General features: G+C 38.1%; 1 protein-coding gene across 1 annotated transcript in view; it reads right to left on the bottom strand.

The window, feature by feature from the left end:
- The window catches only part of NDFIP1 (Nedd4 family interacting protein 1), a 27,221-nt gene extending 9,949 nt beyond the window's left edge, over positions 1 to 17,272 (bottom strand). Inside the window, exons 1-6 of the mRNA XM_015572602.1 lie at positions 17,267 to 17,272; positions 14,556 to 14,646; positions 9,746 to 9,876; positions 5,973 to 6,060; positions 4,968 to 5,092; positions 1,881 to 1,947 (exon numbers count right to left, since the gene is read on the bottom strand). Of these exons, the coding sequence (XP_015428088.1) occupies positions 1,881 to 1,947; positions 4,968 to 5,092; positions 5,973 to 6,060; positions 9,746 to 9,876; positions 14,556 to 14,646; positions 17,267 to 17,272 (508 nt within the window). The remainder of the gene's footprint in view (positions 1 to 1,880; positions 1,948 to 4,967; positions 5,093 to 5,972; positions 6,061 to 9,745; positions 9,877 to 14,555; positions 14,647 to 17,266) is intronic.
- Between the last annotated feature and the right edge of the window lie 7,493 nt (positions 17,273 to 24,765).

The following is a 24,765-nucleotide window of genomic DNA, read 5'->3' as shown; positions in this document are numbered from 1 at the left end:
GGGTATAAACTTTTTCTCAAGTGAAAACAAATTTCATCCTTTCTTGTCAAGGGATTTTTTGTCAGCAGTACATAATGTTGACCACTAGATGTCAGGATCCCCTTACCTATTACAGTAAGTCTCTTATTTTCAACTCGATCCTATTTCTTCATTCTTAAAAAATACATACAAATAGGGCACTCTGCCATTTACTTACCAGGCAGGTAAAACAGTAAGGCTGATTTGTATGGCTACACCAGAATCTACACATTCACGGAGTCTGTACCTCTTGGAAGAGTGAGCTGGAAGTCGGTGTGCCCTCTAATGGGAGCTCAGACACTCCCAGCCCTCCTCTTCAAAGATGGCCCCTGAGTCTTAGACACATTTTAAACACCTTTAGACCTGGTCCTTAGAGAAAAAACTCCAAAAAGGTTGGTTCTCTCCACAAGAGAAGTTCCAAAAATGACCCAAACATTAGGTCCAGATGCACTTAATACACATCCAAAGTCTCACCACTTTTTGCTCACTAGTAAAAGCAGCAAGAAAGCAAGAATGATCAATTATAAAGTATTATAAATTTATATCTCTTATCTTTAACATAAAGAAGGAAATCAGCCCATTAAGTTTCTTTAAATTATCTACTGTCAATAATCAAACTGAAATATGCTTAACGGCTCTTCTTTGGTTCCTTTAGGATTTGCTTGGACTTGAAGCTTTAGGGAAGAAGGGGAGTCAGCGTTTCTCTTAAAGACAGTTTAAGAATAAGAAAGTCAAGGAACTATTCCTCCAAAGTGACTCTCTGGCAGGTCATTTTTATTATTAAGCTTCTCAATAATCATGGGGGAGGGGATCGTATTTTTCTTCCCTTGGAATTATAATGACTATTGGTAAAGTAGATGATGCTATTGGAAGGTGAGTAATGGCATGACGGATGACTTGTATTTCCTAAATATAATTTAGGGTCAGCAATGCATGAGACAAAGAAGGTAAGTCCTGAATGTATTAAGTACCTATTGGGCATAGTGCTACTACACGGTGCTAGCCAGACCCATTAGTAGCACTGCCATCAGGGGTCTTAATTAAGGAAGCAGCAAAAAGGCCCAAACCAGGAAACAGGAGAGAGTGATGTCACAGAGCAGAACAAGGCAATTATACCATCTTTAATAGATACATAGATATAATGGCCCTGCTATTATTTTATAGAAATGGTAGTGATCTGTTATTATCAAAAATATTTTCTTTACAAAGAATGGAGAAGCCAACAATATTCACCTCAATGTTCATTTCTTTGCTTTAAAATATCTTAGAAAAAAAGATTTTAAAATAAATATTTAGAGTAAAAAATAAAACATTAAGGCCAACCTGAAATATCTGTTATTTTTTTTAAAAAAACCTCTGCCTAACACAAAAGAAATTCTTATTTTAATAACAAACTAAAGAATTCTGGAAACCCAATAGTGGTTCTTCCAGAAATTATATCTAACAGGGCTATATATTTTCTGTTTTCTACTGACTCATGAGTAGCTCATGAGTAGTTCAACTGGTTACAATATGCTTAAAAGCAATTTGGGGTTAAGTCTATGACTTTATGGCAATAATTCACAAGGGGGAAAAAATCCAAACTATAAAGTCTTATCAGTGTCCCACTGGTCACATGGGGAACCTGAGAAGTGAATATGAACGAGTTACGGAAAACCTACAACTACTAACAGACATTTTATTAACGTTCATGTTATTCTGATGGTGAAAGCCTAATTTTTGAGGGAGAAATATTTTTAAAATTATACTGATTGTTGATTAATCTATCGCTGTATAATATGATGAGGGTTTACTAAAAGTAATCTCACTTATAAAACTTAACATAATCTTTCCTCTCCTTTGTCTATGTTAAAAGCACTTACCTAAAACCAGGAACACCCACCAGAGCCAATACTGACCATCAAAGTATCCAGGGAAATAAGTGGAAAACTGAAAAAACAAAACAAAACAAAAACAAAAACATTTCATAGCAGTTTAGCGATACAATTTCACATTTTAACTTACAGGCACACAAAACATAAGACTTTATTTTGTATATGAATGCTGTCCTTTAGCTCTTAAAAATAAATAAAAGTGCCCTAGCCCAGTGTTCGGCAAACTCATTAGTCAACAGAGCCAAATATCAACAGTACAACGACTGAAATTTCTTTTGAGAGCCAAATTTTTTAAACTTAAACTATATAGGTAGGTACACTGTTATTAACTTAATTAGGGCACTCCTAAGCTGGCCTTTGCTAAAAACGTCCTCAATCTGATTGAGGTACGTTCGCTGAGGTTGACCCCTTCCAACTCTCCCATCCACACTTGTCTTGTATACTTGTTTTGTCCATCTCCTTTCGTTCATCCTCTCTGTATGTCCAAACCATCTCAACATACAGGGCACCTAAAAAAATGTTTCATTTTATAATAATAAAGCCACCAACACAAAATAATTACAATTATTAAATTGATGACAAAAATACCTGTAGGACTTGCAGCTGGCTGGAAAAATACAGGTAGCTTTATGCTTCGAGTAGGTACTTTTGTCACCCGCGCTCAATTTGCTGAGGCGACTAGCACTAACCACTCCACAATGAGACTGCTGACTGACTGGCTCACTCAACTCGTGCATGAATCCCGCGCGCGAGCGGCGCGTCTTTGGTTGCCAGACCGACCAACACACCCCACTTCTTCTAACGCCACTTGTTCAAAATAGACTTGCCCAGGCCGAAAACTGACTTCTGCATGGGCCACAAAGTTTCAATCGCACTGTACGTGCGTGCCCGCACATGGTATTCTGTGGAAGAGCCACACTCAAGGGGCCAAAGAGCCGCATGTGGCTCGCGAGCCGCAGTTTGCCAACCACTGCCCTAGCTGGTTTGGCTCAGTGGATAGATCATCAGCCTGCGGACTGAAGGGTCCAGGTTAAATTCACATGCCGGGGCTTCGGGCTCAAACCTCAGTAGGGGGTGTGCGGGAGGCAACCAATCAATGATTCTCTCTCATCATTGATATTTCTCTCTCTCTCTCTCTCCCTCTTCCTTCCTCTCTGAAACCAATAAAAACATATTTTTTAAAAAAAATAAAAGTATTTTAAATATTACTGGTTTGAAGTACTTACGACATAAATATCTTTATTTTCATGGAAAAGTAGTCTTGAAATATGATAGCTTTCAGCTTTATAGATTCCTTGTTTTGAAAGTGCTCAAATCTGTTTAGTTTTCTCAATCTTTTACCCACATAATATTGGTCCTTCTAGAAACACATTTTACTAATACTTTTACTTTGTTTACTCAGTGCCAAAACCAACTATTTGGCTTCCTTTCTAATGAGTCCTGATTTTATTCCTACTCCTCCAGCCATGCCCTGACCTTGAAAACTTTCTCATGTACATAATGATAACCCCATTCCTTTCACAGGATGTTATTCTGGACAATGGGAATTGAAGCCTGCTGAGGTTTCCCTGCTCTTAAAGGGAAAAAGAAAAGAACCAATAGTTCCCTTTTTTCTGTTGAGCACTGTGGGTTTCTGTGACAATGCCTTAACCTTCAGGGAGGAGCAGCTATTCCAACATGGTGAACAGTTGTCCCTGATGACGTCAATAAAACACTGATTTAACTAATCTCCATGTCAGAACTTGTTTTCCTAGATAATTTTTCCCACTGTTTTCCAAGCCATTCTGAACTAAGTTTTTGTTACCTGCATACAAAGCCATCCTAACTGATACAAATTGATTCATTAAATTCAGTTTTAAATTTAGTAAAAAAAAAAAAAAAAAAAACCCAAAAACCTGGTAACTAATTTTATCTGTTTTCTATTGGAGGCTTTGATGTTCAAAAATTTAAGTTTGTCTATGTTAAAACCTGAGTATTAAAACATAGTATTTTATTTCTTAATAAAATAACAATGAAGATTTAGAGAAAGAATAAAAAACCTCTTTAGGGCTTGGTTTCTTAACCTCAAATCCATGTTTTAGATGACTGCATATTAGCTGTCTAGGGAAAAAGCCCGTAACTTTTATCAGAATCTCAAAGGAACTTGGGTTCTAGCGGGTTGGGCTCTGTGGATAAAGTGTCGGCCTGTGGACCAAAGGGTCCTTGGGTTCGATTCCAGTGAAGGTCATGTATCTTGGCTGCAGGCTCCTCCCCGGCCCAGGCCTAGTCGGCGTGCATGCAAGAGGCAATCAACTGATGTGTTTCTCTCTTCCACTCTCTCTAAAAGATCAATGGAAAAATATCCTCAGGTGAGGATTAACAAAAAAGAAAGGAACTACAGTATATATTCTGCCGCTGTAAGAATAAAGTTTGAGGCTTGATCAGAATCCTGTCTTGCCTCCATTCTTTCGTGTCCCTTGCTTGCCTCATTCTCCTAGGGTGTCTCTTGGTTCCCCCGTTGTTGTCCCGCAGGTCGGGACACTTTAGAATAAATAAGTTTGAAAAACCACAGTGGTCAGTCAACACCCATTAATTAGTTATTAATGCCAGATTATGATGAATAATTTGTTTTATTTATAAAGTTGTCAATAGCAATAAACTTACTTGAAATCAGAAGACACTTGAAGAGACTAGATCTTTTATAACTTTAAATTACTTCATGTGATTCTAACTTCCAAATCACTGAAGATATCTCTAATTTACTTTATAGATAAGACCCCCTAATGGAGCACTTGTTAAACAGTTAAAGATAAATAAAAAATAAAATAGAGAGAGAGAGAGAGTAGGTAGTGAAAAACCTATAGGATAGATGCCCCTGGACCACTAATATTCACTAGATTTGACTACAAAACTTGTATGCATGAACCAATTGCAACTGATTTCGGTTCAACTTCATGATACCAGAACAAAGACAAACCAAAAATCCTTTTAAATGTTGACATAATGCAAATACAGCAAATGAAAACAATAAAATATTCAAAATTACTCTATTTTTTGTTTCTCTACAGAGTCTATCATCTCTGGTGTACAACTTACCCTGACAATCAAGATCCACTTAATTAGAGAGAGACCAAATCCTGAAATGGCCCCATACCTTCCTGCAGCTGAAGTGGTCAGGCAAAAAGACAGGAAAAACCCAATCCAGTTAAAGAGGAATGCCACTGTAAAAGCAGAGAGAAAAAAGATATCAGACATGTCCTATTACCCTGGAGCAAGAGTGTCCCCTCTGACTTGCTTCTGCTTAAATGGCTTTCCCAAGGATAAAAGAGAGCCCAACCTGCCCTCCACAACCCTTACCCACCCCCCAAAGCAACCAAGAAAACATCCTCTCTGAATATCAGATGATACACTATTATAGCTACTGCTGTTCACTTTTAAAAATGCCGTAACTGTATGCTTATGACTTTGCTCTATGTGTTAAACTTCAGTAAATAAAATAAATGCCTTAAACATTAAATTAGTGCACCCAAATAATTTGATTCAAGTCATTCATCCTCCTGCTTCTATAAATTTTGGTAGTTTACATAACGTCACCTCTAAAAGCATTGCATTTCCTTCATATATTTTTAATATAACAAATAAAAGAAATAAGGTCGCTCACTTTAAGTGAGGCACATGGAAAGATAAATGCAAAACATTAAGGAGACAAAAATCATGCTGACTTTGATCTGTTAGAAAATAAAAGCTCACAAAAAACAAAATTCATCAGACAAAGGCACTTACAGGTCAGGTATAAGTAAGAGCAAGGCTATAGGGCCCTGCAGACCAGAAAGATGAGCTTGGCTCGTGCATAAATGCAGCAGCCCCGTAACCAATTTAATTATTTAATTATTTTAATATTTTCCATAGAAATTCATAAAAGTATAAGACAAAGAGAAAGGATATTAAGATAAAAGTGTACTAAGCTCTGACATTTCAGTAAAAGGCACCAAATAAATAGTATTAGTTCCACTAGTTATTTTAATTCAGTCAGATTCACCCATAATCCAAAGTACTCCATCCAGTCTGTGGGAAGTGACTCTGCTATGTGTATGTACTTACTGAAAAAAGTTAACATAAAAATCCCATCGTTTCCTATCCTCAGCTGGTCAGCATCATCAAAATCATCCCGACCCACAAAATCCTCATCCTACATGAAAAGAAAAAGAATAAGGTAAATTCACAATGAATTATTTCTAGGCAAAGGAAAGACATCTAGAAAAAGAGAGAGGGACAAAAGTAGTACCAAGGAGAAAAGTTACTGCTTTGGCTCAATTCAAAACTATGAGCATTAAGGATCAGTATGGTTTTTAAATGTCATTTTGCACCTGAAACTTACATAATGTTATAAACTGATGTTGCTGCAATAAAACTAAATTTTAAAAAGAGACCTAAGAGTAGAATATAATTAGAGAAAAGAACAAATCTTTCTGTTCCATCTCCAGTTTTCTAAGTGATTTTTTTTCATTTTATAACCCAAGTTCTTTAACAATATACTTCAAAAATTATAAACACAAAGTTCCATATATATATATATCTTTTAAAAAGAGAAAATTTACTTATACGTCTGGCTTAAATTCTAGAATGTCAGTAATCCAGGGCCAATTAAGGAGACACAATTGAGCAGCTCAGGTGTTTTACGAGTCTGACATAGGGGGAAAAGGATGGCACCATCATACATGCAGAGTCTATAGGGCTGCCCTCTGCTCATCTCCATAATCATTTGTTTATGTGGGAATCTAGGTCTGAAACAACCTCACTTCCAATTTTATTGGCAGATCGGATCTCTTCCATCCTAACATGAAAACATAGTATTGCAGGTCTAGAAGGAACAAAATCTTGATCAATATTGACACCAACACACTGTAGCCTACCTTTTTAACTGATGTAGATGTGTTGAGACATTGAAAAATAAGTGAATATATGCTTAACAGTAAAAGTGATAGACTTGTACACAGCCCAGTAAAGGTTCCTCAAATTAAACAAACAAAAAAACTTGAGGGGCAATCAAAACTGTCCCTACACAGAAAAGGAGCTTGGAAATCCACAACAAGCTGTTAACGTGCTTCCCTTGGGGAGCTGGAACTAAAAAAAGGGAAGGATCAGTGGTAGCTTCCATTTCTAACTTAACGTGTTTCCTCTCTTGTTTAAAATTTTTATGAGTGTGTGATTTTTATTTTATTTTTTAAAATACTAAATACCCAGTATTCTGACTTCATATTAGCAGGATAAATAAGGCTTTGCCAAATTAGAAATTGTTTTTTTGCATAATTAGTCAAAAATATATATGCTACAAAAATACATGGAAGTGAAACCAACTTATGATGGTCTGACTTTCAATTTTTCAACCATATGGTAGTGTGAAAGCAATATGCATTAATAGAAACTGGCTAGGCTAAACTAGGATGTTCGTAGTTTAAGTGTATTAAATGTATTTTCAACTTACAATATTTTCAACCTTCAATGGGTTTATCAGGACGTAACCCAACCGACTGTTGCCAGGATAATGTTTCTAAAACACCATACGGGTCTTATCACATCCCTGCTCAAAAACTACAAAGGATTCTGTGTGGCCTGCACTTAAGTCTAAATGCCTCAGCCTAACATTCAGGAGATTCTAAAGGGTGTCCCAAAATTCACGCAAGAAGTATTTTGGGCTGGAGGCATCATCGGACCATTCTTTTTCGAAAATGCGGCGGCTGCTCAGGCAATAACAAAAGAGTGCGTATGTGCCAGCAAAGCCGTGGAAGCCATTTGCCCGATATGCTATTCTATATATAACCCTATACTGTATACTTTATGAATCAATAAAAAAATTACAATTTTTAATTATAAACCTGTGTTTTCTATCAAAATTACTTCTTGCATGAATTTTGGGATACCCTTTACCACCTACAAATCTGTTCTCAAGCAAAACCAATGACTAAATCCACAGAACCTGCCCTGTACCTGGCTGAATTTACATTTGCTTCCTGGGCTTTTCTTTCTGGAATGCCTTCCTTAAAACTCAAGGCACATTTCAAATTCCATCTTCCCCATGATCACACAATAAAAAGTCACAGTTCTTATGCTCACTGCTCCTGTGCTGCTGCTTAGATATGGGTATTGAAGGGCCTTTTCCCCAGCTGGATTTAAAGCTCTTGGCAGGGACACTGCTTTATACAAAGCTTTCTACCTACCCATCTCAAAATACACAGCAAGCACATTGTATTAAAAAAGTGCTCTATATAGGTTTGCTGAATAAGAAAACCCTTTAAGATGTTCCTTGTCCAGCCAGCGTTGCTCAGTGGTTGAGCATCGACCTATGAACCAGGAGAATGCCTCTGTAAAAGCAGAGAGATGGGATATGAATTCACGGTTTGATTCCCAGTCAGGGCACATGCCCAGGTTGCAGGCTCGATCCCCAGTATGGGCTGTGCAGGAGGCAGCTGATCAATGATTCTCTCTCATCATTGATGTTTCTATCACTCTCTCCTTCTCCCTTCCTCTCTGAAATCAATAGAAACATATTTTAAAAAAAGATGTTTCTAAGTATACATACTTGTGGAATAAAAGTATTCTAAAGAGTTCTGTGATTAGTCAGATTTAATATCTTGGTCTATTTCCATAGGACAGTTGCCATATATTCCAACAGGTCTACAGCATACATACAAGGACTCTAGAGTCTAGAATATCTGGGTTTGGCTCTCATCTATGTTACTTATTAGCTACATAACTTTGGGCAAACTACTTAATCTCTCTGGGACTCAAGTTTTTATATCTGTAAAATAGGGATAATATAATCCCTACTCTCTGATGTTACTATGAGGACTGGAAACAATATACAAAATACTATATGAAAGCACCACACATAGGATCAATCATGTTGTCTGTTTCCAATACTAGAAGTTACATTAAGACTGTTTTGTTCTCAAGGCAATAAGCTCCAGGAGGTTTTTACTTTCTCCCCGGCACCTACAAGAACTGAATGCACATCACCATGCAGAATCAGCTTAGATTAGACTTATAAACTATTATTTCCGCCAAGCAGTGGTTTTAGAAGCCCCATCCCTGAATATGTGGTCTGTAAACAGTTCCCTACCCTAAGGCCTGAACTTCTAGGGGTTGTGCCATTGTGTTACCCAGACTGAGCTTCCCTTCTTTATCTTTCACTCTAGTTTCCTGCCGGAACTAGTTTCAAGTCTGATCAATCCACATTCCTGGAGACTGGATCCTGCTTCCCACTGTCTCAATATTTCAAGGTCCTACCTATATCAGCTTCAACCTGGATGGATATTTAAACCACATCTACATCATTTACCAAGAGTGCCCCCAAATCTCGGGCTGGCTTTATCACACCCCACCCACACTCCCATTAATTAACATCAGGTGAGATGGATCTGAATTCACTACTGCCCTATAAATGCTGTAATCTGCACTGGTAGCATAAGGGTCATCTTAGATGATTGTCAGGACACTTTTATGAGTTTAATTCCATAAAGTTGCACTTATTCATTATCTCCATAGATCTCCCCAACAGCTACCTACCTAACACCAAAACTGAAGTGTGCAGAATCAAGGGGAAGGCAGTGTATTTCCTAAAACAGCTCCTGCTCCAAGACACTTCAGCCATGCCAGGAGAATTGAGAAAGTGGTGGTAGTAGTAAAGATACAGGGAAATGAGCTGGCTTAACTAGTGATTTTCTTATCATTTTCAGGAAGAGATAAGAGCTTATTATCTCCAAAGAAAATATGCTTGTTTTTAAAAATTAGTTGTACTTTTACTAATCAATACAATTGTAAGTAATAAATCAAAGTGGATAATAATGAAAATAATTTGATTCCCATGGACTTACTCTTCCAGGAACCAAAGGGATAGTAGCTTCAGCCTTGGTTCTCTCGGCTTCGTCATAACTGGGCAGTGTGGTAGCCACATTGTAAGATGGGGGCTTTGGAAACCCAGACTCGTCTTTGTAGTCAAAATACACTGCAGAATTAAAAGGTAGTCACAATTATCTGATGATTAGCTGAACGGAGGGAAAAAAAAGATTTCCACTAACTCTGGCAAATAAAAACCAGGCACTCCTCTAAGAGCACATGTACATAATTGAATCAAAAGATGTTTATAGATGAATATAAGAGTGGGAATGATTTTTAAATTTATCTACTTCTCACCTGGTCACTGTGACTCAGTGGTTGAGTGTCAACCTATGAAACAGGAGATCACCGCTGGGATTCCTGGTCAGGGCATATGACAGGGTATACGTAGGGGGCATGAGAAAGGCAGCTGAACAGTGATTCTCTCTCATCATTAATGTTTCTATCTCTCTCTCCCTCTTCCCGCCTCTCTAAAATCAATAAAAATATGTTTAAACAAAAAGAAAGAAAAAACAACTTCAGGTGAAATGCAGATGTAAAGGGGAAATATAAAATATTAAATCTTTTAGAAATATAGGAAAACATGTTATTTAAACTAAATCTGCCACCTAAGAAACTTGGTGTTTTTTTCCCAAGTCAAAGTAACTATTTAACATACATACATAAACATACATATACTAGAGGCCCAGTGCACAGATTCGTGCACCGGTGGGATCCCTTGGCCTGACCGCGGGGACTGGGCCAAAATCGGCAGTCCAACATCCTCGGAGGGGTCCCAGATTGCAAGAGGGCACAGGCCAGGTAAAGGTACCCCCCCCTCGCCCCCCAGTGCATGAATCCGTGCACCAGGCCTCTAGTATGCATATAAAATCTTCAGTTAATCTCTTCCCGTGCTCCCCCCTCCTCTCTGAGATTCATCAGTCTGTTCCATGTTTCCATGCCTGTGGTTTCCACACCAGCATTGAGGGCCTGCCCCCTGGTGGTCAGCATCTTAGCTACCGCATGGTTGGCCAGTCACTTAGGCTTTTATATATATACTAGAGGCCTGGTGCACAAAAATTTGTGCACTCGAGGGATGAGTCCCTCAGCCCAGCCTGTGCCCTCTGGCAGTCTGGGACCCCTTGGGGGATGTCCACCTGCTGGCTTAGGCCCACTCCCCAGGAGATTGGGCCTAAGCTGGCAGTCAGACATCCCTCTGGCAGCCCGGGAGCCCTTGGGGGATGACCACTTGCCAGCAGGGAGCAGGCCTATGCTACAGTCGGACATCCTTAGCGCTGCTGAGGAGGCGTGAGAGGCTCTCACCACCACCGCTGTGCTGTCAGCTGTCAGCCTGGCTTGTGGCTGAGCAGAGCTCCCGCTGTGGGACACAGCTGCCAGGGCTTGGCTTCCTCCATCGCCGGGGCAACCAAGCCTCCTGCTTGCTCCAGCTCCGAGACTGCTGGCTGCCATCTTGGTTAGGTTAACTTGCATATAGTCGCTCTGATTGCGGTGGTGGGTGTGGCTTGGGCGTAGCAAAGGTACAGTCAATTTACATGTTTCTCTTTTATTAGATTAGATAGATATACGCATGTATACACGTACACATGTGTACATATATATCAGTGATGGCAAACCTATGACACGCATGTCAGAGGTGACACGCGAACTCATTTTTTTAGTTGATTTTTCTTTGTTAAATGCCATTTAAATATATAAAATAAATATCAAAAATATAAGTCTTTGTTTTACTATGATTGCAAATATCAAAAAATTTCTCTATGTGACACGGCACCAGAGTTAAGTTAGGGTTTTTCAAAATGCTGACACGCCGAGCTCAAAATGTTCGCCATCACTGGTATATATTATAAAATATTCCATTTAACTGCCTATCAAATTTCTTTTTACTTTTAATCAAATCATACTAAAGTCACATCACAAACAGAAATGTACAATTTGAATTATCCCACTGCCATAGTAATTTTTAATACAAAAATAAAACTGATATCTACTATTTAAGTTGAGGAAAAACAAGAACATTTTAATTTCCCTATTTCAAAAGATTTTTTAAAAATAGAATCCATCCATATAGATCTCATACAATTTTAAGTTTCCACGAAAAATTTGACAATCTTTTCAAGTTTATTTAGTACAAAAAAAATCCAGTATTTGTTACTGTTAAATTTTATATATCACAAATTAAAATAGGTAAAATGAATATACAAAACATTGATGTTATTTTCCCCCCACCAAAATGGGTGTTGCATTCTGTTTCTTTTTTCACATAAATGGACTAATAAGTCCACACAGTTAATATTTATCTTAAAAAATAAGCCATGTTAATTTAAAAAGGGTGGAAGGCCATTTAAGCCATTAATAAAGTTTCCTTTAAAAAAAAAAGAAAAACCCTAGTTCATAAGTAATAAAAAAAATGAATGGTCTTGAGTAACTTATGATCTCTAAAAACCTATTTCCCTAACCTGGAACTAAAAGAGTTCATAGAGACCTAGGAACTTAAGTGTTCGTTTTATTTTGTTTTTTAAGACCTCTGTAGTTGGATACAATGCCACAAAACCCAAAGACTTTATTCAAGAGAGATCTCTTCAGGCCTTATACAGTTTCTTTCCTTTATACCCAATCTTAGAAACTTTTGTTATTTGCTATTGAGGCCCATAGCAAGATTAACAAAAACAAGAGAAAGAGGTAGAGGACCTCATGCTGAAAGCAAAAGGAGTTGTTATCTGACAAACCAGGGAGGAATTTGGTTCTTGAGTCAAAAGTTCAACAAATCTCAATGAATAAAGGCATCACCAGTATAGTACAGAACAGAATACCTTCCAGAGATTGTTTCTGTTGTAATCCCTAAATCATAAAGAAATTTTTAAACAGTCCTAGTGGTTTGGCTCAGTGGATAGAGCATCAAGTCAACCTGAGGACCGAAGGGTCCCAGGTTTGATTCCAGTCAAGGGCACATGCCCAGGTAGCCCCCTACTGGGGACATGCAGGAGTCAGCCAATTAATGATTCTCTCTCATCATTAATGTTTCTATCTCTCTCTCCCATTTCCCTTTCTCTCTGAAATCAATAAAGATATATATTTTTTTTAAAAAAAGAATATGAAATGTCAGTGAATAAGGGAAAGAAGTGTTTGAGGAAGATTTCTGTCTAAAATGGTTATGGGGGGAAATGGGAGACATCTATAATACTATCAACAATAAAAAAGTACATATATTAAAAAATAAAATAAATAAAATGGTTATAAAAATTCACACAAAATAGAAACTAAGATATTCAGGAAAAATTACCTCCTATAAAAAGGAAGGACTTTTATCATTAATAAAAAGAAATCCAATTTCTTATTTGTCAGTTGGAATTTTCATGAATGTATTTAATGGAAGACCAGTACTAATAATCTAGGCCAGCGGTCGCCAACGAGTGGTCCACGGACCACTGGTGGTCCACGAGGTCCGAAAGGTTGGTGACTACTGTTCTAGGCAGAGATGAGTGAATAAGGACTAGCACTGCAATTCTTTCCCAAGTCTTGCTGTTGTTGTCTTAATGTGATTCCACAAGGCACCCTAGAATTCTTCTAAAACCATGTTAGCATTGTTAGTTTCAGAAACTTATAAATAAAAATACCTTAAATAATACAAAATGATGGGGTTCAGAATTTGAAGCCAGAGTAGAGGTGAGAAACTTTCTATGATCATCTAATTACAATGGCAGCCTTGGGCCACAGAGACTACCAAAAGATTTAATCTCACATCTACTGATGACAACTGCCTGAGGTGCTGTATTGAAAAGGATTCTGAGGCTGTCTGGTATGAATGCTGTCTTCAACTTGCCTATCCACCCAGGGCGTGGTTGGGTTGAGTTGTGGCACCATGGGCCATGTACTTGCCTCAGTTCTATTTTAGAGAATATGGAAGAGGTTCCATTAAAAGTGGTCAACTTTCAGCAATAAGAGCAGAACTGGTTATCAGAAAGCACTAGTTAACTAGTTACCAAAAGTCATCAACTAATGAGATTGTTTTCTTCCTCCCTATTCCTTCTACACATATACATGAAAATTAAAAAGATAATCTGACATAATGTGGGAAGATGAAAGGTTAATTAAAGAAGGTGGAAACTATGAGGAACATTTAAAACATGAGAAACAGCCGAAACCGGTTTGGCTCAGTGGATAGAGCGGGGTAGACAGAGTGAAGGGTCCCAGGTTCGATTCTGGTCGGGGGCATGTGCCTGGGTTGCGGGCACATCCCCAGTGGAGGATGTGCAGGAGGCAGCTGATCGATGTCTCTATCTCATCGATCTTTCTGACTCTCTGTCTCTCTCCCTTCCTCTCTGTAAAAAATCAATAAAATATATTTAAAAAAAAATAAAACATGAGAAACAGAATGAAAGAGTTAGGAGACTTCTAGTTGTTTTGTTTTTAATTAAGAATTTACTAGCATAAAAGAATGTAACATACTATATTCCACACCACAGGTACTAGAGTCACAAAAAGCAAAATAGCTAATAAGGAAACTACAAAAAGAACAAAAATTAGGTAATGTACCTGGTTCCTAAATTTCTATTTTTTTACATTAAGAGTCTGTTGGAATGAAATTGAGTTCCAAAATAAAATGGGGTTTGACCTATTTTTCAGAACAGTAACATTAGTTTTTTTCCACCTCAAGCTACGAACTAAATATAATTTCAAAGACTATTTAGGGGAAGCTGAAGCAAAGATAAACACCAATAAACACATACTAGACAAGCGTATGGCTCAGCGCACTTCAAGAGCTCAGTGGTCCTCTGGCCCATTACCTACCTACTGCACTCTCTGGAGAGATGCTGCTGTAAGGAGGAGGAGCGTCACATGCAACCTGTTCCAGCTGTACAGGCTCTTCCACATTCTGCAACTAAAGAAAAAGTTCACGTTTTAATTCAACTATAAAGCCAGTAAGAGAGAGAAGAACCTGAAAACGGGAATAGCCTTTCTGGAAAGCTAGTTGGCAATTTGTTTCAAAGGTCTTAAATTGTGCAAATCCTTTACAAAGTATTCTACTCCCAGGAATTTTATCCTAAGGAAATAATCAGACAGAGGCAAAAAGGTATATAAACAGGGTAGGGCAAAAGTAGGTTTACAGTTGTGAGTATGCAAAACACAAGAGTTTATTCTTGTATCATTATTTATTATCTTATTTTCCATACAAACAACTATAAACTTACTTCTGCCCAACACTGTAAATGTCACTGGAGCAAAAATTAGAACAACCTAAATTCAATCATGGGAAACTTATTAAATAAATTACAGTTCATCTCACAAAAGTCTACTAAGGAACTATAAAAATGAAAATAAAGAAAATTTGATGGCTCAAACAGATATTCACTCTAAATACTATTACATAAAAAAAACATAACTAAATTTACCAAACAAACAGTATGCATCACACAATTTGGTTTTGGAAGATATTTAATGGAAATGAGGTCTAGAGTGATAGACATCTACAGCTTACACTGTTTATCTCCAAGTGATGTGATCACAAGAATACTTTTTATACATACATTAACTTTTTGTAATGAACATTTATCACTTGTGTAATTTTCTAAGTGACAAAAATAATCTAATAATAATAATCTGTTAAGACAAAGACAAATCACACAAACCAAGGTTTACCATTATATTCAGTTCGAGCATGGAAATAAGATCTTAAATTAAAACATAAAATTCTACCCAATTATACATATAACCTCTGTCAATTCACCTAAGCAACTTCCTCGCTAGTCAAATCTACAGCTGCAGTTACTTTAACTCACACTGAAAGTGTGTCTTCCTGCTATTGCCATATGGCTAGTCTATCCAATTCATCTTCATTGAACAAAGACATTTGTTTTAATTTTTCCAGTGTGACAATAGACTACAGCTCATTTAAAAGATAAACTGGCTGAGAATGGGAATCAATCTGTAAAGTAATAACAGAGTACTCACTGGGGTTCTGCGCCTGGGCCGTATATCATCATAATACATACTGCCAACTAAGCCACTCGTAAAATAGCCTCTAAACCAAATGCTACAAAGAACTGTATCTTGAATTGAGAGAGAAAAACAGAGTCTGACCTGTCATAACATTTAGTAGAGCTCCCTAATTCATTAAATTTTAACTAACCATCTCAGTCTCTAATCCCTATACTATTCAAAATCAAAGGCCAACAAAACTTTTCTGATTAATTCTACAAAGCATTCAATTTCAAACGAATTCCTGTATCAAATTTCCATCAACATCTACCATATGATCACATTTTTTAAACCCCTGTAATCTAATGGTAAACTTAGAGCATTCCCAAAATAATTATATTGTAACCTAAGATGAATTTTCCTCTTAAAGGAAGACATATGGGCAAAATAGCTATAGTAATGCCAGTATTTCTAGGACACCAAATCAGTAAATTCTTTAAATAGAGTTCCTGGGGCCATGGTTCACTTGTTATACTATCCCCGCCTCCCCTCACAGAGAGGAAGGGAGAGGGAGAAAGAGAGAGAAACATCGATGATGAGAGAGAAGCACTGATCCGCTGCCTCCTGCACTCTCCCTAACTGGGATCAAGCCTGCAACCCAGGCAATGTGCTCTGACGGGGACTCTAATCATGATCACAGAGCCACAGGCCCGGCTTGTGGATACTTTTAACATTGGAATACTTTTAACATTACCTGAAGCTCTACCAGGGTATTCTCAGCCTACTCCTAACCACACTTAGGAGTGTCCTCGGAATGTTGCAAAAGAAGCAAGAGTCTTGCCCTATTTGGTTTGGCTCAGTGGATAGAGCATCGGCCTTTGGACTGAAGGGTCCTGGGTTCAATTCCGGTCACAGGCACATGCTGGGGTTGTGAGCTTGATCCCCCCATTCAGGAAGCAGCCCATTGGTGGTTCCCTCTCATCATTAATGTTTCTCTCTCTCCCCCCCTTTCCCTTCCTCTCTGAAATCAATAAAAATATATTTTTTTAAATCAAGAGGCTGCTGCAAAAACAGAGGCAAACATGGACTTTTCAAGAATATTGCCTTAATATACTGTAGCTAGTAATGCTTTTTAAACCTAGTAATGTTCTTTAAACATATCTTTGATTGTCTTATACTTCCTGAGCTTGGTCAAATAATCATGTTGCCTCTGCATAATTTAGGTTTTAGAAAGGAAGCATGGCAATTCTAAGAAATTACAGAGGCCCAAAGAATAAAGAGGTCTAATACGCCAGTATCTATAAGATAGGCTGCCTGTTTCCTAGCAACCTGGAAATGAGAAATTTGATCATCCCACACCAGAGTAACAGATAACAGAGCAAAGAAATTCCAACCGTCACAGAAACCCCCATTTTCTCTTTGGTGAGCAAAAAAGAAACATTTATAGGTGACGTTTTTTGCTCCATTAAGATTCACCACTTCAGAATCATATACTAATATTATTTCCAACTGAAAACAACAAAAAACACCCACTGTGACTACAGAGGCTCCCCATATTGGAGAGACCTAGGACTTAACTGTACCGACATGTTTTCTGTAATGCTGGTGATACATTTAGGCTCTGTCAAGAAATGTGTTTAAAATACTACAGTGTGGGAGGAAAAGAGACAACCATCTTCCACAAGTATTTGGTGACCACCATCTGGGGGAATAACAACTTGCTAAACAACTGAATCCCTAACTACACATCTTTTTAGACTTTGGGGGCATCTACAGCCATGAATTTACTCTGCCAACTAAACAAGTCAGGCACACTAACGGGGGGGGCTCAACCTTCATGTGCACTAGAACTGGAGTGGGACTTACCTCTAAGCCTTAGAGGTTCTCAACCTGTGGATTGCGACCATAGGAAGACACATACAGCATATCAGATATTTACATAACGATTCATAACAGTAGCAAAATTACAGTTATGAAATAGCAATGACAATAATTTCATGGTTGGGGTCACCACAACGTGAGGAACTGTATTAAAGGGTCGCGTCATTAAGAAGGTTGAGAACCAATAAGACTATAAAATTGGTTATTTGGTTCCAAAATGTATTTTTAAGGTTCCCCTTTTCTGTCCCTGAGAACCCTTCCTTGTAGTCCTCCTTGCCACATCCCTAGGGCTCAGGGATTCAGGCTCTCCCCGAGCCTCTCTCAGAAAATAAGCGTCATTGTCACTGTGAGGCTGGTGTTGGAAAGATACCCCGTCTCTTCTATTAACTGGGTCAGTGGAAGCCTAAGTACAACCTACTGTCCCAGAATCCTGGTTTGTAGGAGATACTGCGAGAGGCAGGTTTGAAAAGTGGTGGGACCTTCTGCTCTCTCCCTGCTCTGTGTTATTGGGTGGGGGAGATCCTTATATTATGTAACGGTGACAGATAATAACTACATGTTGAGGGTTGGATTCTTTTATATCATGTATTCTTTTAAACAATTTTGATCAATTTTACTTATCTCTAAATAAGTAAAAATGGCTTTTCCCCCAAAAAAGAGTTATACAAGTAACTAGATGCCATATAAAGCACTAAGTTTAGTACAAAACTACCTATAATTACCTATATCTCCATTGCTGAGATAGGAATAATCCAATGATCATACAATTCAAATGGGCTTTCTCTTTGCCACACCCTAGACCAGGGGTGGGCAAACTTTTTGACTCGAGGGCCACAATGGGTTCTTAAACTGGACCGGAGGGCCGGAACAAAAGCATGGATGGAGTGTTTGTGTGAACTAATATAAATTCAAAGTAAACATCATTACATAAAAGGGTACAGTCTTTTTTTTTTTTTTTAGTTTTATTCATTTCAAACGGGCTGGATCCGGCCCGCGGGCCGTAGTTTGCCCACGGCTGCCCTAGACTGTGCCTCACTCCCACTTTCCTGATGCACCTCTTTACTCTGAGCAGACTCTGTCATGGCTCCCCAGAAGAACCCTAAAACCTGTCCATGTTCCCACCTGAGATTTATCACAATCTGCTATTGTCTCTTGGCCTTGATCACTCTTGATTTCTTGTTTAATATTTACCTACAAATAGGTGGTAATAATGTTTTGCCCTTTAGATTTTGCCTGTGAAATATATGTAGCATATCTAAAATAATGAATGTTTTCCTCCTTACTACATTCCTCTGTATCCTACCTATACTGTTGCTATTAGAAATAAATATATGATGTTTTAGCTACACAACAGTTTAAAGAATCTCCTGTATAGAAATCATTCACAGCTCTAGTTACTAATAGAAGCAAACTTGAATTTAACAAGTTTAAAGACTCACAACCTACAGATTTAAATTCTTATTTGAGTTTCCACCCCAGCAAGAAGACTTCCTCGCTACCCTCCCCTATGTAGTTCTAAAGATAATCTTCAATTTAGAAATGAGCTATTTTTAGGCAATAGCAGAGCCAGGGCTAGGATTAGGCCTAAATAAGGAGCAAAATTTACAACTGTACCAGTGGCAGTACCTAAGGGCACTTAAAAGTCTTTAAATTGGATTATCTCTATTCACTAAGAATGGGACGACAAAAAACCCTACAAAACAACAAAGAGAAAAACAAAAAAGACATATACATAAATCCTTATAAACAAGAAGTAGTATCAAAATATACCATACACTAGTAATTCACATGAACACAAAAACCATGCGTAAAATAATGCTGAACTATCCAAAAATTCCGTGAAGTACAAGTATTTGCATACCGCTCACGTTTTTCTTGGTTGAGTCTTATTTAAACAGCAAGAAAATTATAAGATTTTTTAAAGTTGTATTTTTAATTTAATTTATTGAGGTGACATTGGTTAATAAAACCATATAGGTTTCAAGTATACAAAATTCTCCTAAGTTTTAATCCCTTCTTTAAGTGATTATCAGTAAATTTCAGAAAATCCTAGACCAATGCCCCTAAACTCTAGCTTTAAATTTTACTTACCACTTCTAACTTTAGAGTTAATTTATAAAACTTTTACCTTTAAAATGCAATTTTTAAACCTCTCATTCCAACCCACTACTTCTGCATACTCTTTAAAATCCTACCAAATGAGACAGTATAATTACCAGAAAGTAAATAAGCACATTTCTTTAGCGCTGGCTCTGCTAGTGCATAAACAACTGCGTATACTATTTTACTGTTGTTCAGAAACAGCCAAAGTTTGTGAGGACTGTAAATTTCCTATTACATATAGACTGTAGATTTCTGATTGTACACTGACTATAAATTGTGTTATTCTAACCAAATTATTTACATTCAAGAACAGTTCTATGTTATTAATTAGGGGATAACATTTATAATAAGGTAAATAATTCTGACAAAGAGAATCTCAATAATGGAAAGACAACCTAATTTTTAAAAGAGAACAAAATTTAATAGAAGATATATAAGTGGCCAGTATACACAAGATCCTCAATATCATTAGTCATCAGAGAAATGCAAATCAAAACCATGAGATACCACTTCACAGCCACTAATATGACCATAAAAAATTGAAAAAGAAAATAACAAGCATTGTTGGGTGTGTGTAGAAAGTGGGAACCCTTATACACTACTGATGGGAACCCTACTTCACTAACAATTCAGACAGGAGGGAAAAGGAGCTGTGGGAGGATTTGAGATGTGGACCGTGAGCTCTTGTAGACTGGGACCTTTGCATGTTTTATGGCTGCACTCATTCACCCAGCACTTAACAGTGAGTCACATCATGTTCACAAAGCCCGAGGTGGAGCTCTAACAGAAAACTACATGAAGAAATGGCAGCTAATCTTAACTACCAGTTCACATATATTAAAAACAACCAAGTGGCATATGCAAAAAATGAAATAGTCTACACTAAAAAGACAGTGAAGTCAAATATATAGGCACCGAAAGCGACAAGGACATGCCTACAACCCAGGGACATGTGCTGGATGCATGCAGCCTGCTTGGCTTTGCTAGCCCATGAGCTACTGAGCTCTCCGTCAGGCTGAGAAGTTCCAAAGCTATGCTTGCTTACGACGATGATGATGATACCGATGCCACCACAGCTACCTGGTGTCCAGCATGCTAGGGCAGAGATTATGGTGGGACAAGGTATTCTATTCAAAAGAGCCTGCCTTAATTTAGGCCTAATCATGAGGTCCCCTTCTCCTGCAAGAAGAGAGAGTCAAGAGGGAAATGTAGCAGGCATTTCATATTGTTCTCTCTACCCCATCATCAAAGAACTTCCATTATACAAGTGTTTAACTGATACATTAACTTAACACCATTCAATGATCACATCAGGACAGGATGGCTGTGCAGTCTGAGGACACAACAGTGAACATGACTAGTGTTTTTTACCTCACTATGCCTGTCATTTAGTAAAAAAGGTCAATCAAAAGAAGTAATTACAATTATAATGTTCCAGTTAAAGATTAAACACACACATGTGCCTCTTACCCCTTCCAAAAAACTCTCTTAAATGTAAATGTTAAAATTGTTCATTTTAGCCGAAACCGGTTTGGCTCAGTGGATAGAGCGTCGGCCTGCAGACTGAAAGGTCCCAGGTCCGATTCCGGTCAAGGGCATGTACCTGGGTTGCGGGCACATCCCCCGTCGGAGATGTGCAGGAGGCAGCTGATCGATGTTTCTCTCTCATCGATGTTTCTAGCTCTCTATCTCTCTCCCTTCCTCTCTGTGAAAAATCAATAAAAATATATTTTACAAAAAATTTGTTCATTTTAGCCCTAGCCGGTTTGGCTCAGTGGATAGAGCGGCGGCCTGCAGACTGAAAGGTCCCAGGTCCGATTCCGGTCAAGGGCATGTAGCTGGGTTGCGGGCACATCCCCCGTCGGAGATGTGCAGGAGGCAGCTGATCGATGTTTCTCACTCATCGATGTTTCTAGCTCTCTATCTCTCTCCCATCCTCTCTGTGAGAAATCAATAAAAATATATTTTACAAAAAATTTGTTCATTTTAGCCCTAGCCGGTTTGGCTCAGTGGACAGAGCGGCGGCCTGCAGACTGAAAGGTCCCAGGTCCGATTCCGGTCAAGGGCATGTAGCTGGGTTGCGGGCACATCCCCAGTAGGAGATGTGCAGGAGGCACCTGATCGATGTTTCTCTCTCATCGATGTTTCTAACTATCTCTCTCCTTTCCTCTCTGTAAAAAATCAATTAAAAAAAAAAACATTTTTTAAAAAATTGTTAATTTTAAGGCAAAAGATAAGTAACAATGGTGGAAGCAGCAATAAAATCCTGAAAGCTAGAAGCAGTAACATAGTAGACCCAAGAAACGGAATCCTAAACCAGAAAGCAGAAAAACAACCTCTCTTGCACTGCATAATTTTGTTAACCAATGTCACGTCAATAAATTCAACAAAACTAAAGAGACAATTGGAGGGATTTTTGGATTAGACATAACTACAGAGATTCACTGTAGACTCAAGTAGGATTGCAGATATACAGATTTACATATATATTCAATTGGCAAATATCAGAATTATTTTAATACTTACATGCTCGAACAAATATGTATTAGAAATATGGTCATGAAATTAATGGGCCCACATCTCATCTCAAAGCATACTAGAAAGACTATCTTGGTAAAACATAAAATATCAAGTAAAGGAACTACTGACATTTTTAAAAAAGACAGTAACCCAGACGATGTGGCTCAATGGTTGAACACAGACCTATGAACCAAAAAGTCACTGGTTTGATGCTCGGTTAGGGCACGTGCTTGGGATTGTGGGCTCAAAACCCAGTAGGGGGCATGCAGGAGGCAGCCAATTGATGATGTTTCTCTCTCATCAATGTTTCTATCTTTCTCCCTTCCTCTCTCTAAAAATCAATAAAAACATATTAAAAAATAAATAAATAGCAAAAAAATTAAATAACAAAAGAAATTAAAATTGTATCAAAGAGAATATAAAATTGAGAATGGCTCAGATAAAGTAGAGAAAAAGACAGAGGTGAAATATATAAGAGATTTTTGTAATGTAAAGAATCCATACAAGAAGTCCAAATTGCAAAGAGAAAAGGAGAAAAAAATCAAAGAAAAATCAAATACATACTTTAAAAATTTTTTCAGAACTGACAGACATGAGCTTCCAGACCAAAAATCCCCACTAAGTAACTGGCGCAATGGATGAAAATAGATTTACACCAAGCTACAACATAGTGAAATTTAAGAACACTGAGGATAAAAGGAGGCTCCTAAGGGCTGAGAAAGAAGGCCACATCTAAGAATCAGTCATCATAATTGGCTTCAGGCTTCTTAATAGCAACAGTGGAACCTAGAAGGCAATTGAAGAAATGCCTTCAAAATTCTAGAGGAAAATGCTTCCAACACAGAAATCTAAGTAAGTGTGAAGATAAGTTAACCTCCCATGCATTCTTCCTCAGAAGGACACTGGAGGTGTGTTCCATGAAAATGAAGCAGTAAACCAAGAGAGAAATACGTGACTCACGGGAAGGCAATTCAATGAAAAGGATTGGGAAAGGAAATCCCCAGAATGACAACTGAAGAGCAACCTTCTAGGACAGGTGAGAGGACCAGGAAAGAGCTCCACACCCCCTAAATGAAGTCAAGAAAATATCTGATATGTCTGAACATAACAAAAAACTATTAAGATTATTAGGTGAGAGCCTGAGGATGAATTAGTACTATTGGCAAATTTATGATATGTACATAGAAATTTAAGCAAACAAAAAAATAACTTTAGGGAAAATCAAGTACTGTTCAAAGAAAAGTAACCACAGTATACTACATATTTTCAACTATTGAAATGCTGAATATCAATCTAACCACATATAGATATAACTATATTAGAAAAATGGAGAAACATGAAGTAGTGTATAAGCGGTAAAAGAGAGCTAAATCCTTATATCCCATACTGATGTCAATTTTAAAAATACAGAAAACCGCCCTAGGTGGTTTGGCTCAGTGGATACAGCGTTGGCCTGCAGATCAAAGGGTCCCAGGTTTGATTCCATCAAGGGCACGTACTTTGGTTGCAGGTTCCTCCCCGGCCAAGGCCCTGGTCTGTGCAGGAGGCAACCATCGATGTGTTTCTCTCACATCAATGTTTCTGTCTTTCCCTCTCTTCCACTCTAACTCTCTCTAAAAGATCAATGGAAAAATATCCTCAGGTGAGGATTAATCCCCACTCATCCCCTCCCCGGCGCCCCGCAAAAAAGAGCAGAAAACTGTCCAAGCCAGTGTGGCTCTCGGTTGGTTAAGTGTCGTTCCATACACCAAAAGGTCACCGGTTCAATTCCCAGTCAGGGCACATGCCGGGGTTGTGGGCTCCATCCCCAGTAGGAGGCATGCAGGAGGAAGCCAATTGATGTTTCTCTCTCCCTGTCTCTCCAACCCTCCCTCTTAAGTCAATAAAAACATTTATTTTACAATGCTGAAAACAGAAAAATTAAAACACACACTGTAAATGTTATTTAACTACAAAAATAATCGCAAAACAGCAAAAGAAACAGCTAAAACAGGGGTGGGCAAATTTTTTGACTCGAGGGCCACAATGGGTTCTTAAACTGGACCGGAGGGCCGGAACAAAAGCATGGATGGAGTGTTTGTGTGAACTAATATAAATTCAAAGTAAACATCATTACATAAAAGGGTATGGTCTCTTTTTTTTTTTAGTTTTATTCATTTCAAACGGGCCGTAGTTTGCCCACGGCTGAGCTAAAAGAACTAAGGAGAAGGTGGGGTAAGCAGAAGACTGCTGCTGTTGCTAATAGCCTAAAAAATCTACTTGATTCTAACCTTTATGTGTGTACACCTTTGATATAAAAACAAAATAAAAAGTAAAAAAGAAAAGATAAAAACATGATTACAGAATGTGTCACAAAAGGGGAATGCCTTGCTCAGGGGAAACTAATCTAATTTTTTTTTAATTTTGTTTTATTGCTTTAAGTATTACAAAGAGTAGTACATATGTCTCCTTTTTTCCTCCTTGACCTTCCCCCGGCTTCCCCTACCCCCCAGTGTCTTGTGTCCGTTGGTTATACGCATGCATACAAGTCCTTCGGTGGATCTCTTACCGCCCACCCCAACCCTTCCAGGTCTTCCCA

This window comes from Myotis davidii, unplaced genomic scaffold (assembly GCF_000327345.1).
Source record: "Myotis davidii unplaced genomic scaffold, ASM32734v1 scaffold89, whole genome shotgun sequence".
Taxonomy (NCBI): domain Eukaryota; kingdom Metazoa; phylum Chordata; class Mammalia; order Chiroptera; family Vespertilionidae; genus Myotis; species Myotis davidii.
This window is presented reverse-complemented; position numbering and strand designations above follow the sequence as displayed.